At 24.3% G+C, this 14,597-nt stretch overlaps 1 protein-coding gene across 1 annotated transcript in view; it reads right to left on the reverse strand.

The window, feature by feature from the left end:
* The window catches only part of zfh1 (Zn finger homeodomain 1), a 39,558-nt gene extending 26,102 nt beyond the window's left edge, over positions 1–13,456 (reverse strand). Inside the window, exon 1 of the mRNA XM_065515182.1 lies at positions 12,318–13,456. Within this exon, the coding sequence (XP_065371254.1) occupies positions 12,318–12,417 (100 nt within the window). The 5' untranslated portion in view covers positions 12,418–13,456. The remainder of the gene's footprint in view (positions 1–12,317) is intronic.
* Between the last annotated feature and the right edge of the window lie 1,141 nt (positions 13,457–14,597).

Genomic DNA, 14,597 nt, shown 5'->3' on the forward strand with positions numbered 1-14,597 from the left:
TATGTTCTCTTTGCGTCATTTTTTATGGCGACAATAAAAAAGTATTTTTTCTATAAAAAATTGTTAATATTTTAAATTTATGTACGTTTTGAGAAAAATCCCTTGTGATGATTTATATATTTTAAAATTGTTTTCTACACATTTCGGTTCATTTCTTCTCTCTAGCTAGCACTTTGTGAAATATTCAAAATATTGAATATCTAGATATTTTGTGTATTTTCTTTACACCCTCAAGGTTTTGTTTGTGTTTGAAACATCAAACAGTAAAACACTGTCAAAACTAAATTTAAAACACTTATTATTGCCTTCATGCTGCTGGTCGGTATCAGTTGCTGCTAATTTGTACCTGTTGACAAAAGAATGTCAGCATTCCATTGGCATTTAAAAGTTTTTTAATAATTTAATGACAGCTTAATGTCAGAAAATGCTTTTTAACTTAAACTATTAGTGAAATATGCTTTTAAAGATTTTGCTTTAGGTTTTTTATTTAAATATTCCCAAAGGTCTAAGCTACCTGTGGGATTGTTGTTTGTTTAATAATTTAATTATTTATTATCATTACTATTTTTATATCAAAGGGGTCTTAACTAAATATTTATTTGTTTTTTTCTTCTTTCTAATGTTTTAAAGCTCATATTTCTTGTAGTAAATTGTTGTCAATGTGGCCATTTCGCGTGTTATTCTGTTTATTTATGACTACTTTGTGTTGCTCAAACAAATTTCTTTTGATATTTTTTTTTTCTTTTAATTTATAATTTATTAAAATGATTTTTATAATATCATAAAGGTGTTTGATTATAGACAAAAGCAAATTGTACATTCCATCCCCTCTTTACCTCTTTGTCTTGATAAAAAAACACACTTGTGCGTTTAAGTATTTGAACGTGGGTGTGTTTCGAATTTACTTTAATTTTTATGACAATTTATGTTTGTCAAATGAAAACAGGTGAAAATGTTTATTTTTTATGATAATTGCCTGAAAATCTGAAAGTATTTGAGGCAAAAATGTTTGAAAAAATAAAACAAATATATGAATGATTTAGTTAAGCTTATTTTTTTTAGCGGTTTTTTATGGTTGTTCCCATAAAATTTTACCAGAGTATATTTCAATAAAAAAACATCATAAAACCGGGACGTAGTCAACATAAATTTTGAAATTGAAATAAAAATGTTTTAATTTATTTTTAAATAGGTTTAATACAAACTAGATTGACCCAAAATTTTTTGAAAAATAACAAAAAATTTAAATTTAAATTTTTGAAAATCAAAGGAAATTTATTAATTTTTGGATAATTTACAAGAATTTGTCTTTAAAACTCTTAAATATTTAAAAACAATTTTCAGAATTTTAATAAGTTTTAAAATTTCAGAAAAAAATCCCTTTTTATTTTAAAATTTCTAGATTGACCCAAAATTTTTGAAAAAATAACAAAAAATTTAAATTAAAATTTGTGTAAATCAAAGGAAATTAATTAATTTTTAGATAATTTACAAAAAATTGTCGTTAAAACTTTTAAATATTTAAAAACAATTTTGAAAATTTTAATTATTTTCGAAATTTCGGTTAAAAAATATAGTTTTGTTGAAGAAATCCCTTTTTATTTTAAAAATTTCTTTGCTTTTTACTTGTTATGACCCTCAAAATTATTAAAAATTTTATTTTTTTAGATGCCTTAAATTTTAAACAAAACAGATACATAAATTTCCCACAAAAATTCTTATAATTTTTTTTTTAAATTTTTAAATTTTTTTTCTGATAAAAAATATTTGAAATCATTTGAAGAAATGTATACTAGAGTAATCAATATAAAACAACCAAAAACACTTAAAGCTTTTATGATTTATTTAAATGAAAAAACTTGTTGGAATAAAAATACATAAATTTCACAATAAATTAATAAAACACAAGAAAAATGAGGCAAAATTTTTTAATTTAAAGAAAAAAATAAATAAATAAAACAACATTAACACCTTTTGAAATGGAAAATTAATAAATTTTTTTCTTAATAGAAAAATGATAATATATTAACTTGAAATATTAAATACATGTGCGAGAGATTAAGACAAATTTTTAAATTTTATTTAAAATTTTAGCTACAAGTTAGCTGGGATTCTAAATATTTTATAAAAGAGAAATTAGAAAAATTTAGTTTCAAAATTTGTTTAATACTTTTGATAAATTTAAAATATGATTTAGTCAGGTTTAAATATAGTGTTAAGAAAGCTTTAAGCTTAGGTCTTTACATAGCCTTAGTTAAACTTCAGTCATAGATATTTATACAGCTTTATTCGTAGATCTTTATACAGATTTAATTAAGCTTTAATCATAGGTCTTTAAATATTCATAGTTAAGCTTTAATTGCAGTTCATTATAGAGACTTAATCAAAGATCTTTAGATAGTCTTAGTTAAGCTTCAATCGTTGGTTTTTAGTGAGTCTAAATTAAGCTTTAAATGTAGCTTTAATCGTAGATCATAAGATATGATTTAAATGTAGATCATTAGATAGTTTTAGTTAAGCTTTAACCTTAGGTCTTTACATAGCCTTAAAGTAGGTTTTTGCATACTCAGTTAAGCTTTAAATTAAGCTTAAATCATACGTCTTTATATTACCTTAGTAATGCTTCAATCGTAGAGAGTATAAAAAGGTTTACTTATGCTTACATTTTTATCTTTTTGACAGTCTAATTAAGCTTTATACGTAGGTCTTAGTTAAGCTTGAATAATACGTCTTTAGATAGTCCCATTTGTAGATCTTTATAAAGCTTTAATTAAGCTTTAATCGTATATATTCCTAGTTAAGCTTTATTATACAGATTTAATCAAAGATCTTTAGATAGTCTTAAATAAGCTTTAAAGCTTAGATAAGCTTTAAACGTAGGTTTTTAGATAGTCTTAGTTAAGCTTCAATCGTAGTTCTTTAGAAAGTTAAGCTTTAATCGTAGATCTTTAGATAGTCTTAGTTAAGTTTCAATCATAGGTCTTTATATAGCTTTAATTGTGCTTAATTTGTAAGTTTTAATACAGCTTAGTAAGTTCTTCAATCGTCAGTCTTTATACATCATTAATTAAGCTTTAAGCAGCAATTCTCTTTTTTTAGGGCCAAAAGTTAGACAAATATTTTTTTTCAATTGTTTTCAATATTTGAAATTTTTTTTTTATTTGAATTTGAATTTTTTTTATTGAACAAATCCCCAGATTTATTTGAAATTTGCGTTTCAAATCGTTTTATGTTTTATTTTTTACAAAATCCTAAAAAACCCCCAAAAAAAAAAGAAAAAGACAATTGAGTTTTCTTTAAAATGAGTTTAAAGCTCCTCCCATTTCGATTTTCTTTAAAAAAAAATTTATTTCAAAAATTGCTTTAAATTTAATTAAATCTTTAACGTAAATCTTGTAAAATTCTCAACTTTTTCAATACAATTCAAATATTTTGATTTTCAAATACTCAAATTTTTTCTCTCATTTTTTTTTTGTCAGACACAAATCGATGTTGAGGTAAATCTTTTAAATATTTTGTCTAAATTATTGTATTAATAATTTTCGTGATGCTGCTGTTTTTGTAGTATTTTTGATTTATGACAAGAGGGGATTTTTTTATGGAAAAAAAATAAAGATTTCGTAAGACAGCAAGAAAAAAAGAACATTTATTTTGCATTTAGCACGAACCAATTAATATCTTAGAGAAATATATGCATGTGTAATTGTGTGTGTGAGAGAATAGAAAGTGTTTCGATCTATTTTACAAACAGCTGCCCATTGACATTAAAAACCTTAGGAAACAAAAACGGACAAAAAAAAAATTACACTCGAAAAAATGTTTTTTCAAAATAGAAAAAAAAAATAACAAATAGAACAAATAAAACAAGACAACGAAAAATTAGCATTCAGTGCTTAATGTACCACAAACAAAAATCAAAATCAAAATCAGAAATATATTTGAAAAAAACCTGTAAAACAAATTAGTGAATTAAGTTTTGTTGTTGTTGCTTTAAGATCAGAAGTAGCAGAAGGAGGGGGCGGTTTTGAATGTTCAACGTAATGCTCGAGCTGTTTCGTAGTGGTTTTTGATCGATTACATATGAGGTGATCTGTTTTTCTCTAAATTTGTTTAGACTTATTTCATGTTGTTTGTGTGTGTGTGTGTTTTATTAAGGGTACCTCTGCTTTAATTTGAAATACTAAATGTCTACTAAATGTTATGATTGTCATTGTTGTTTTGTTGCTGTTGCTTTTGTTATACACCTACTAAAACGCCCATAAATTATAATTTTTTTAAAAAACAAAACAGAAATTCAAAATAGATTTAGAAAATATAAAAACTTGACAAGTTAGCAGACACACACTCACTCACTCATGGCAAAAGAGTATTTAAATTAATGCCTTAAGGTACAGCGCAAACCCCCTATTAGAGATTTATTTAAATCTTGCAGCAACATTTTAAAATTCTTGCATTGCATGGAATACACACATAAAACTGATTTTTTGTCAGCTTCTAAAGCGTGGACATAAGCAATTAATCTTGTGGGAAAATCTCACATTTGTAACAAATTCAAATTAAATAAATACGTTTGTTAGTTTGAAAATTTGTTCAAAAAACAAGGTGAATTTCAGGAATATAATTTACCTCCAATTAAAATAAAATCTTACTTTTACACAAACATCTTTTTCACACCTTCCATTTAGCTAAAATTTTGAAAATGTTTTTTCAAACTTAAGCAAATGATGATGAGTTTTCATCACTGACACATTTATGTTTTGTTTATAAAAATCTATCTAGCTGCCTTCACTTGTTTGTTTGTTGGTGTAAAGTTTAATAAATTTTTCAATTTTTTAATAAAAATTAAGTGTTATTTTGTTTTTGTGTTTCATTTTAATTTGTTAAAGAGGAGTAGTGTGTGTTTAAGAAAATTAGTTTTAGGCGTGAACAAATAGTACTAGTTTACTTTACATCTTAGAGAGTATTTTAGCCACCAAGTGTTTATTGCTGTTGTTGTAGTACAATTTTCAAAATGATGTAGTGTTTATGACTTTTAACAAGCAAATAATAATTTGTAAAATATGAGCAGCAAAACACAAAAAATTTAATAAATAAACACAAGAAATTGTTTTACAACACAAGCAACAACCACAACAAAATATTTAATATTATAAATATTAGAAAAAGGTGGACAGAAAAATAAATTTACTGAAAAATATGCAGCCGCAAAAAAAAGTCAGAAAATGTACAAAACTGAAAGGTGATAAATACTTTAAGTTACGAAAAAAAATAAAGAAATTAGCAAAATTTCTCAACACAATTTTTCTTAGAAATTTATATATTTAAATAAATTATTTCATGAAATAGTTTAAAAATTAATTAATTTTAATTTAACTTAAAACACAAGATAGAAATTCTGTCAAAATAATTTAAGTTAACTAAAAGTCTTATCAATTTTTTTTTTTAAAAAAGGGAGTAGAATAGCAAAATGCACCTACCTCATCATGATTTTTTATTATAGCCAAAGCTTTTTAAAAGGGAAATATCTCCATTGTTTGTAATTTACTGAAAAGTTTAGTTAATAAAAAAATTTAATACTTTTTTCTATTAATCATAACTTTGGATTTTTTGTTAAAATATCACTGCTATTTATGTACTAAAAGCGCTCTAGATTTGAGATTCACTAAAAAATATTTTTTTTTTTTTAAAAAGTTTAAAAATTTCAAATTTAGTAATTTTTTTCTATTTTATTAACATAACGTTGGTACTTTTGTTACTGAAAATTATGTGTAATAATAAAATCCAAATAGTTTTGTAATTTACTGAAAACTACATATTTTTGTAAAATAAGAAAAATTTAGTACTTTTTTTTGGTACTTTTGCTAAAAATTTGCTATTTATACTCTAAAAGCCATCAAGTTTTGTAATTTACTAAAAATTATATTTTTTTGTGAAATCTGAAAATCCTGAAGTTTAGTACTTTTTTACAATTGCTCATAACTTTGAGTAAATTTAATAAAATATCTCTAAAAATGTTCAGCTTTTTTATTAAAAGCCATGTAGTTTTTTAAATTATAAAAAAATAATCGATTTTAAAAAATTTTTAAAAATTGAAATTTAGTACTTTTTTTAGTAGCTTACAATTTTGACACTTTTGTTAGAATATCATTGAAATTTAGCTATTTAAGTACTAAAAACTATGTAGTTTCATAATTTACCAAAAAATTTATGTTTTTATAAAATTTAAAAAATCTTGAAATTTAGTACTTTTTTTCTATTAAACATAACTTGGGTACTTTCGTTAGAATATCATTGGAAGTTTGCTATGTATGAATTAAAAGCCTTCTAGTTTTGTAATTTATTAAAAAAAATTATGTTTTTGTGAAATCTAAAAAACTTGAAATTTAGTACTTTTTTTCAATTGCTCGTAATTTTGGTACTTTTCTCCAAATATCATTTAAAAATTGCTATTTATATACTAAAAGGCATCTTGTTTTGTAAGTTACGGAAAAAAACATGGTTTTGTTAAATTTGAAAAGTTGAAAATTTAGTACTTTTTTTCTATTAGCCATAACTTGGGTAATTTTGTTAGAATATCACTGAAATTTAGCTATGTATGAATTAAAATCCTTCTAGATTTGTAATTTTTTTTTAAAAAATAATGTTTTTGTGAAATCTAAAAAACTTGAAATTTAGTACTTTTTTTCAATTGCTCATAATTTTGGTACTTTTCTCCAAATATCATTTAAAATTTGCTAGTTATATACTCATGGTTTTTAAAAGTTGAAAATTTAGTACTATTTTTCTATTAGCCATAACTTGGGTACTTTTATTAGCATGGCTCTGCTAACTTGCTATTTATATAACTAACTTTTGTTTAAGTACAAATTGCTTCTCAAAAACACTTTATAAGCTTTATTTTATAAGAGATTTCTAACAATTTCCAAAAAGTACCAAAATGGTACTTTATGCTTAATATTTGTTTTAAACAGAAGTGTGTATTTTAAGCACAAAAAATATTTATAGCACAAAATATTTAAGACTTTAACTAATAGCGTTAATTTGTAGTTAAGTTAGTTCTTAAAATAGTATTTTAAATTTAAGCCTCACTTAACTAGCAAATAAAGTTAAACTAATCCTGAGTTCTCTTATTTTTTGACAAATTAAACTAGAGCTAGAGTTTGCAGCTCATTTAAACATATAATCTAAAACAAGTTTAAACAATGTTTAACTATACAATACAAATAAAGTTTAAACCAAGATTAACCATTAAATAAAGTCGAACTAAACTTCCTATATATAAATTTAAGTCATATAATTATTTTTATTCAATTAAACGTTTTAAAACTGATTAATTTTTGTAAAACCATTTTCGAAATTAAGAAATTTCCCGAAATATCCATAGTGCTTTTAAGTTATTCGTAATTCTAATTGCAAATGATTGTAACTAAATGGGTATTTCACCACAAATAATATCAATTAATAAATCCTCATAATTTGTATTATAATTATTTATAAACCCTTATTAATTAAATAATTTCTTTATCTTGTATTTACAATTACATTTTTGTGAAAAAACCCAAGTCATTGTGATTATTTATTTGTTTATTGCAACTGATAACCACTTAAAATAAGACACACCTTTTGTTTCATATAAATACTTGTGGTTTTCAGCCATTTGCTTTTTCCACACAAAGAAAAAAACCCATTGATAATAATGACTGACTGAGTGACTTTTCAACTTGTACTACTATTATCCATCTACCTGCTGTAGTCACCTGTAGCGTTTGAATAAGATAAAGGTGTAACAGTAGCCATTCACATTAAACAAAACAAAGGAAAACCTGTTCACATGCGCATGTTTCAGTCTGTCTGTCTGTCTTAAGGTGTGAGTGATAAGTGTGGCTTAAATGAATGTCAAGAGTCGAACAAATTTAGGGGTTTGTTTTGTGGTAGACAGGTAGTTCTAGAGTTTAATCTGTACTAATTTGTTGGGTAAATACAGGAAGGGGATTTTTCCTATTTAAATTTTCCCTTTTAATATAAAAAACTGCGCTTTATTATTTCCCAATGACTCAACCTAGTTTTTTTATATTATTAAAACGTTTTTTCTATTTGTTTTTAATTTGCTTATTAAATATTAAAACAAACATTTTGTTATCTCTTAAATAAGAAAATAAACGTTAATGCACTCAAAATTACAATAAAAATATTTATATTTTTGCTATAATGATTTCTACAATATTCAAATGAATTGATTAAACACTCTTTTTGCAGAAAAATATTCATTCATTAAAAATAAATAACGAATTATTTAGAAAACTGAATCAACAGGGGTGGTCGGATTGTTTTTATGAAATTGACAACTTTATTTTACACCTACATTATTTAATACTGGCATATAAGTATAAGTATTAGGTTGCTTTGCTTTATTTACTGTTTTAAAAATATCAAATAAAATTCACCTTAAACCACCATCATCGTCTTTTTCTTCTTATTTGATTCACCACCAACCAACACACTTTTTTTTTTACTTTCAACTGAGCCTCAAAAATAAACCGCTTCTTTGTTTTCTTTTTTTAAACAATAACAAAAATAATGCATCAAATTTCAATTCATAAAGCAGACTAGGAAAGAAATGTAATTGTTTGATATTTTTAAGAAAATAAACAAAAGTTGTGGGTTAATTGCAAACAAAAAAATGTTTACAATTTTTATATTTCAGCAAAATTTGAAAGGTTTTTGAACAAAATAAAAGAATTTTTAATAAAGTGTAGGGAAAAATAAACAAAAATTTTAAAAAAAATTTTCTATTGCTTATAATTTTGTTATGATAACTAGGATTTTGCTGTTATTTAAAAAAAAGTCCCAGAATTCTTAAAAGTACCTAAATGGTACCTTAAGTACAATTGTTTTAGAACTAAAATTATGTTTTAGTTCTAAATCACCTTAAGACAAAGAGAAAACTAATTTTGAATTAAATGTTAAATTTTTAAATTTAGTACTTTTTTTGAATGCTCCTAACTTTGGTACTAAAGTTAGCTGTAAATGGCTGTAAATTTTTAAATATAAATACTTAACACTTTAACTATCAACTGCAAACAAATTTATTTAATTTATTTTGTTTAAATTATTTAAAAATTTAGATATTAGTGTATTTAAATATTAGTACCTTTTAAAGTGTAGTACCTTTTTCTAATGTACCTAACTTTGGTACTAATACTAGGAATTAGCTGAAATTTTGTCTGTAATTATAATTAACAATTTAACTATTATTTGCAAGTAAATTTAACTATTTTGCCATAAGTAATATTTTAAAAATCATGATTTGAATATACATAATTAACAACATTTAATTTGAGTACTTTTTTCTAAAGCTCCTAACTTTAGTACTATAGCTAAGACTTGGCTGAAACTTTTTGAATGAAATACTTAACACTTAAACTATTAATTGCAAACAACTGCATTTATTTTTCATTTTTTATTTTAAATTTAAAAAAAATAAACTTAATTTTGATTTTAAAAATTTTAAAATTTAGTACTTTTTTCTAATGTTTATATCTTTGTTAGTAATGCTAGAAATTGTCTAAAATTTGGATGCTAACATAAGTAACACTTTAACTATAAATTGCAAATAAATTTAAGTAGATTGCCATTTTTAATTAAGGAATATTTGCCAAATTATTATTTAAGTATAACTGAGAACATGTAATTTTAGTACTTTTTTTCTAATGGTCCTAACTTTGGTATTAAAGTTAGAAATTGGCTAAATAAAAACTTAATACTTAAACTATTAACTGCAAAGCAATTAGTTTATGTTTTCGCCTTTTAATTAAGTAATATTAGCAAAATGATAATATTACAGAAATTTTAGAATAATTAATTTTAGTACTTTTTAAATGTTCTTAACTATGGTAATATTTCAAGTATTAAACTGAAAAAGAGCTATTTAAGTAATATTTAAACTAATGATTTTTATCCTTTTTAAATATGTTCGCAATATTTGAAAAATTTTGATTTTAATAAAATTTAATCATAAACTTTATTTCATATCAAAACTGAAATTATTTTATTTTAGTACTTTTTTTGAATGTTCATAACTTTGGTACTAATGTTATGATTGGAGTGGAATTTTACTATTTACTTAATTAATACTTAAGCTAAGGTTTCTATTGCTCCTTTCAAGTAAAAATGATTTAATATTATTTTTTTCAATGAAATTAAAAATATTTAATTTTAGTACATACTTCCTTATGCTTAACTATAGATATTTTGTGAATAAGCTTTTATTTTTCAATCTATAGGTCTTCTATAATATAATTTATGCTCTAAGGATGTCAAGTAGCATTCAATTCATTGGACTAGTCGAACTTAATTCAGTCAAAATTTGAAATTGGTGTAATAGTTTTCAGGATTTTTCACTTTTCTCAACATAACATGAGTTTGTTCTGGTTTCACACATAAACTTAACAAAAATAATATTAAGTTATTGAGTTGAAACTGTATTTGAAGTTTAAACCATGTTTAACCAATAAACAAAGTTAAACCAAGCCTTAGCCTAATCGTTTGCACTAAGCAGCCAATAAAAATACAATGAATGAAAGAAAGTTTAAACCAAGTTTAATCACCAACTAAAGTTTAGCTAAACTTCCTCTTTATAAGTTTAAGTTATATTATTTATTTATTTCAATAAAAGTTAATATTTGTTGGTGTTTATCTATCAATTTTTGTTTTATACATTTAACATTCACTAAAATATTAAAAAAAAAAATTATAAAATCGTGTTATTTCATAAATTTATTTTTATAATTTTTAGCGCCATCTTTTTTTGCTCAATCTAATTGGCCAAATTTTTCACAATTTGTTTTATGTTAAAAATGTTGGTGTTGCTTATTTATTTTTTTTATTGTTCAAAATAGAAAAAAACATATAATATTAAGAATTTTTATTTAGCAACGCCTCATTTTTATACTGGCGACACATTAAAATTTTTATTTTGTTTTTGTTCAAATAATATTTTTCATTTCTTGCAAACGTTTTGAAACAAATTTGTTAAATGTTTTATTAAATGAATTAAAACATTTGTTGAATATGTAATGAAATTCGTTTGAGGTTTGTAATGACTTGTTGTAAGATTTTTTACAATTCAATTAGAAAATTAAATAAAATTTATGAATGATTGAAGAATATGTGTTGTAATATTGTAAATTTTATTTGTTACAGAAAAAATGAAATGAAATTGAACATATTAAGATTAACATCTTTTTTGTTTTGTTCATAACTTTGGTTCTTTAACTGGGATTTGACTCAAACTTTGTCACCTGAACCTAATGAAAACTTTAGTTATTTGTGGGTGCAAATTTAACAAGTACTTTCAAAGTAAAATAAAAAATTTTCAGTTGATACAAGATAAGTTGATTTTAGTATAATTAAAATTTATATTTTTCGTACTTTTTTCAATTACTCTTTATTTTGGTATTTTTGCTACGATTTTGCTAAAACTTTGTCATGTCAATACTAAAAGTTTAACCTATGTGTAGATGATAAAATAAATATCACATTTGAAGAAAAATAAGGACTTTTATATTGATTCAAATAGACTTTATTTTAGCATAATTGAATTTTTTTTATTTTTAGTACTATTTTCTATTGCTTACCAAGATAATTATGACTTGAGGTATTAAATTAAAAAAATATAGCTTACCACGCCCCTTTTATAAGGGCGTTATTTAAACAGCTAATACTGAATTTAACAAAATTAGTTAAATAGTACTTTTCAAGTTAATTTTTCACTCAAATCCACAAGAATTTGAATTTCTAAAGTTAAAAAGATTAAAATGAACTATGTTTAACATAAAAGTCGATAATTATTCTTGAATAAAAGTGTTAAGAGCTAAATTTTCCAAGTGCTTACCTTCGGAATATCAAAATTATTTGAATTCAAAAGTCTTTAAGAGGTAAAGTTGTTTTACAATCTCAGAAAACAGTAAAACATTGAAAACAATCGACGGAAAGAACTCTATGAACATTTTTTTTCATGCGAAAAATATTTTTGTTGTTACGAAAAACTTATTTCAAATCCAATTAAAATTTTGAAAATAAACTTAAACCTGTTAAATTGTTCAAAGCGAATGAAATTTTTAAGAAGATTACAACTTTGAAACACAGCCTAACTAACAAATTCGTTTCTAAAGCCATTAATCTAAATATTTCTAACATATTGGGTTTTGAAAGAAAAAAATTTAAGTTTGAAAGCAAGCTTTAAATAGAAATATTTATAAAATTCCCTACAATTCCTAACAATTAATGAAATTTTGTTTTGCTAAATAGATACTTACATTGCATGGTGAATGCTGGCGATGAGGGCATACTTTGATTGATAATATTATCCTCTTGACCAAAACGTGATGTTGACGACGGCACCAAACAGGACAACATTGGAATGGTGTTTGCTGTAGTAATTTGTTGATATTTTTTTATAATTTATTAAACAAAATTCAACAAAAAAACTTATTTTTTGTTTAATTTCACTCTTCTACTTTGTATTTTCACAATTGAAATCACAATATATTCAATAAATGAAATCGAATATTTTCCATATCAATAAGCTCAAGCTTGTGTTAAAGCTTTTATCTCAATATTTTGAGAAGACATCTTAAACACTTTGTAGTAACTTTGTGTGTTTTAATTAAATAATCCAAATTTTGTTAGGTTTTTGTTTAAGTTTCTTTTATTTTTTTTTGTTGTATAAATTTCAATATTTTTGTTTTTTTTTTTTGCGAAATTTATTTAACTTATGTAGGTATTTACACTCTGTTTATATTTTCACTTGTTTTAGAGAATTTTTGTTTATATTTTTTTAAAATACTTTTTGAAAACTTTAAAAATTTTTTCTTTTTTTCACGTTTCAAAATATTCTTGAATTTTTCAATAATTTTCTTTCTTTTTTTATGTTTGTATTATAATAATTTGTTGTGGTGTTTGTTTATTTTGGTAAATTCTAAATTCTTTTTGTTTTTATAAATTTTTGTTCTGAAATTTTGTCTAGTGTGAAGAAGAACAGCGCGTGTCTTTTCGCCGCGACGTTCAGTTCGCTACTGTTAAAACACGTTTGTACGCGACAAAATAATTCCAATTTTTACCGTTGCATTTGTGACTGAAACGAACGAACGAACTCTGACAAAAACTCAATATAATATTATTTCAAATAAACTCTTGTTGGGTTGTACGTCCGTCCGTCCATGCCGTGTCTACATGTGTGTATATCCGTGTTCTTTTACGTATAACGCAGAAAAAAAACCAAAGAGGAAAATAAAAACGACCCTCTTTATTTGTATTTACAAAAACACAGCCACACTCACTTTTGAACACATGTACGGATAAAATTTACTCTAGTCTTCTCTGGTGGCTGGCTGGTTGACTGGATGGATGGATGGAAAGATGTAAGAATATGGGTTGTTATTTTGCTGCTCATATTCAAACACACCGCCACACATACACTTCCTTCATACAAAAATATCACAACTCTTCTTCAACACACACATTCGTACCTATACAGTTAGTAAAAGTATCTCACCCAAGAGTACAAAAAGTAACAGCAACTACTACAACAACATCATCATCATCATTATTACAATCATCATCAAACCAAAATTCTCACTCACACACATCTCAGCAGCATCAACAATTTCAAAGGGACGTTTTCTTTTAGATACGACCGAATACAACTCTCGTTTATTATCGTTATTTTTTTTTTTACAGATACATTTTATGTCTGTCGCTCTGTATACAATTTTGCTCTCTTTTTGTTTTGTATTTAAAAATTGTTGATATGTTTACGTTAATTATCATTAGTTTTTGGTGGAGTTTGTGTGAACGTGTGCTTTTTCATTTATTCTCTGTTTTGATTATTTTATTTGGTTGTATTAGTGCAAGAGAGAGCGAGAATATTTTGTGTTAGTGTGCCTTAACTGTAAATTCTATATAGATTGGAGGTGTTTTTCCGTTTTTCGTATGTGTGCTTTTAACATTTTTAAGTTATTATAACGGTATACTTAACAGAATGAGGGGAAATGGTTTAGTGTTAATGTTAAGGGAATTTTGAGGGGGAGCAGTATTTTATGTGTCTTGTACTTTGTTATAATTTCATACTTATGAAGCTTTCTAGACAACTATTGATAACTTAAAGCACAAAAGTAACATTTTGTTTACCATTTCAATAGCTTAAATTTTCTTTTCTTAGGTTTTAGTAGAAATAAGTATAAGAAGTAGTAAGAAAAAGTTAGTAACTTAGATCGATTCTACTTCATTCAAGTTCTAGTTCAGTTCTAGTTCAGTTCTAGTTCAGTTCTAGTTCAGTTCTAGTTCAGTTCTAGTTCAGTTCTAGTTCAGTTCTAGTTCAGTTCTAGTTCAGTTCTAGTTCAGTTCTAGTTCAGTTCTAGTTCAGTTCTAGTTCAGTTCTAGTTCAGTTCTAGTTCAGTTCTAGTTCAGTTCTAGTTCAGTTCTAGTTCAGTTCTAGTTCAGTTCTAGTTCAGTTCTAGTTCAGTTCTAGTTCAGTTCTAGTTCAGTTCTAGTTCAGTTCTAGTTCAGTTCTAGTTCAGTTCTAGTTCAGTTCTAGT

The sequence above is a fragment of the Calliphora vicina genome, chromosome 1, assembly GCF_958450345.1.
Source record: "Calliphora vicina chromosome 1, idCalVici1.1, whole genome shotgun sequence".
Taxonomy (NCBI): domain Eukaryota; kingdom Metazoa; phylum Arthropoda; class Insecta; order Diptera; family Calliphoridae; genus Calliphora; species Calliphora vicina.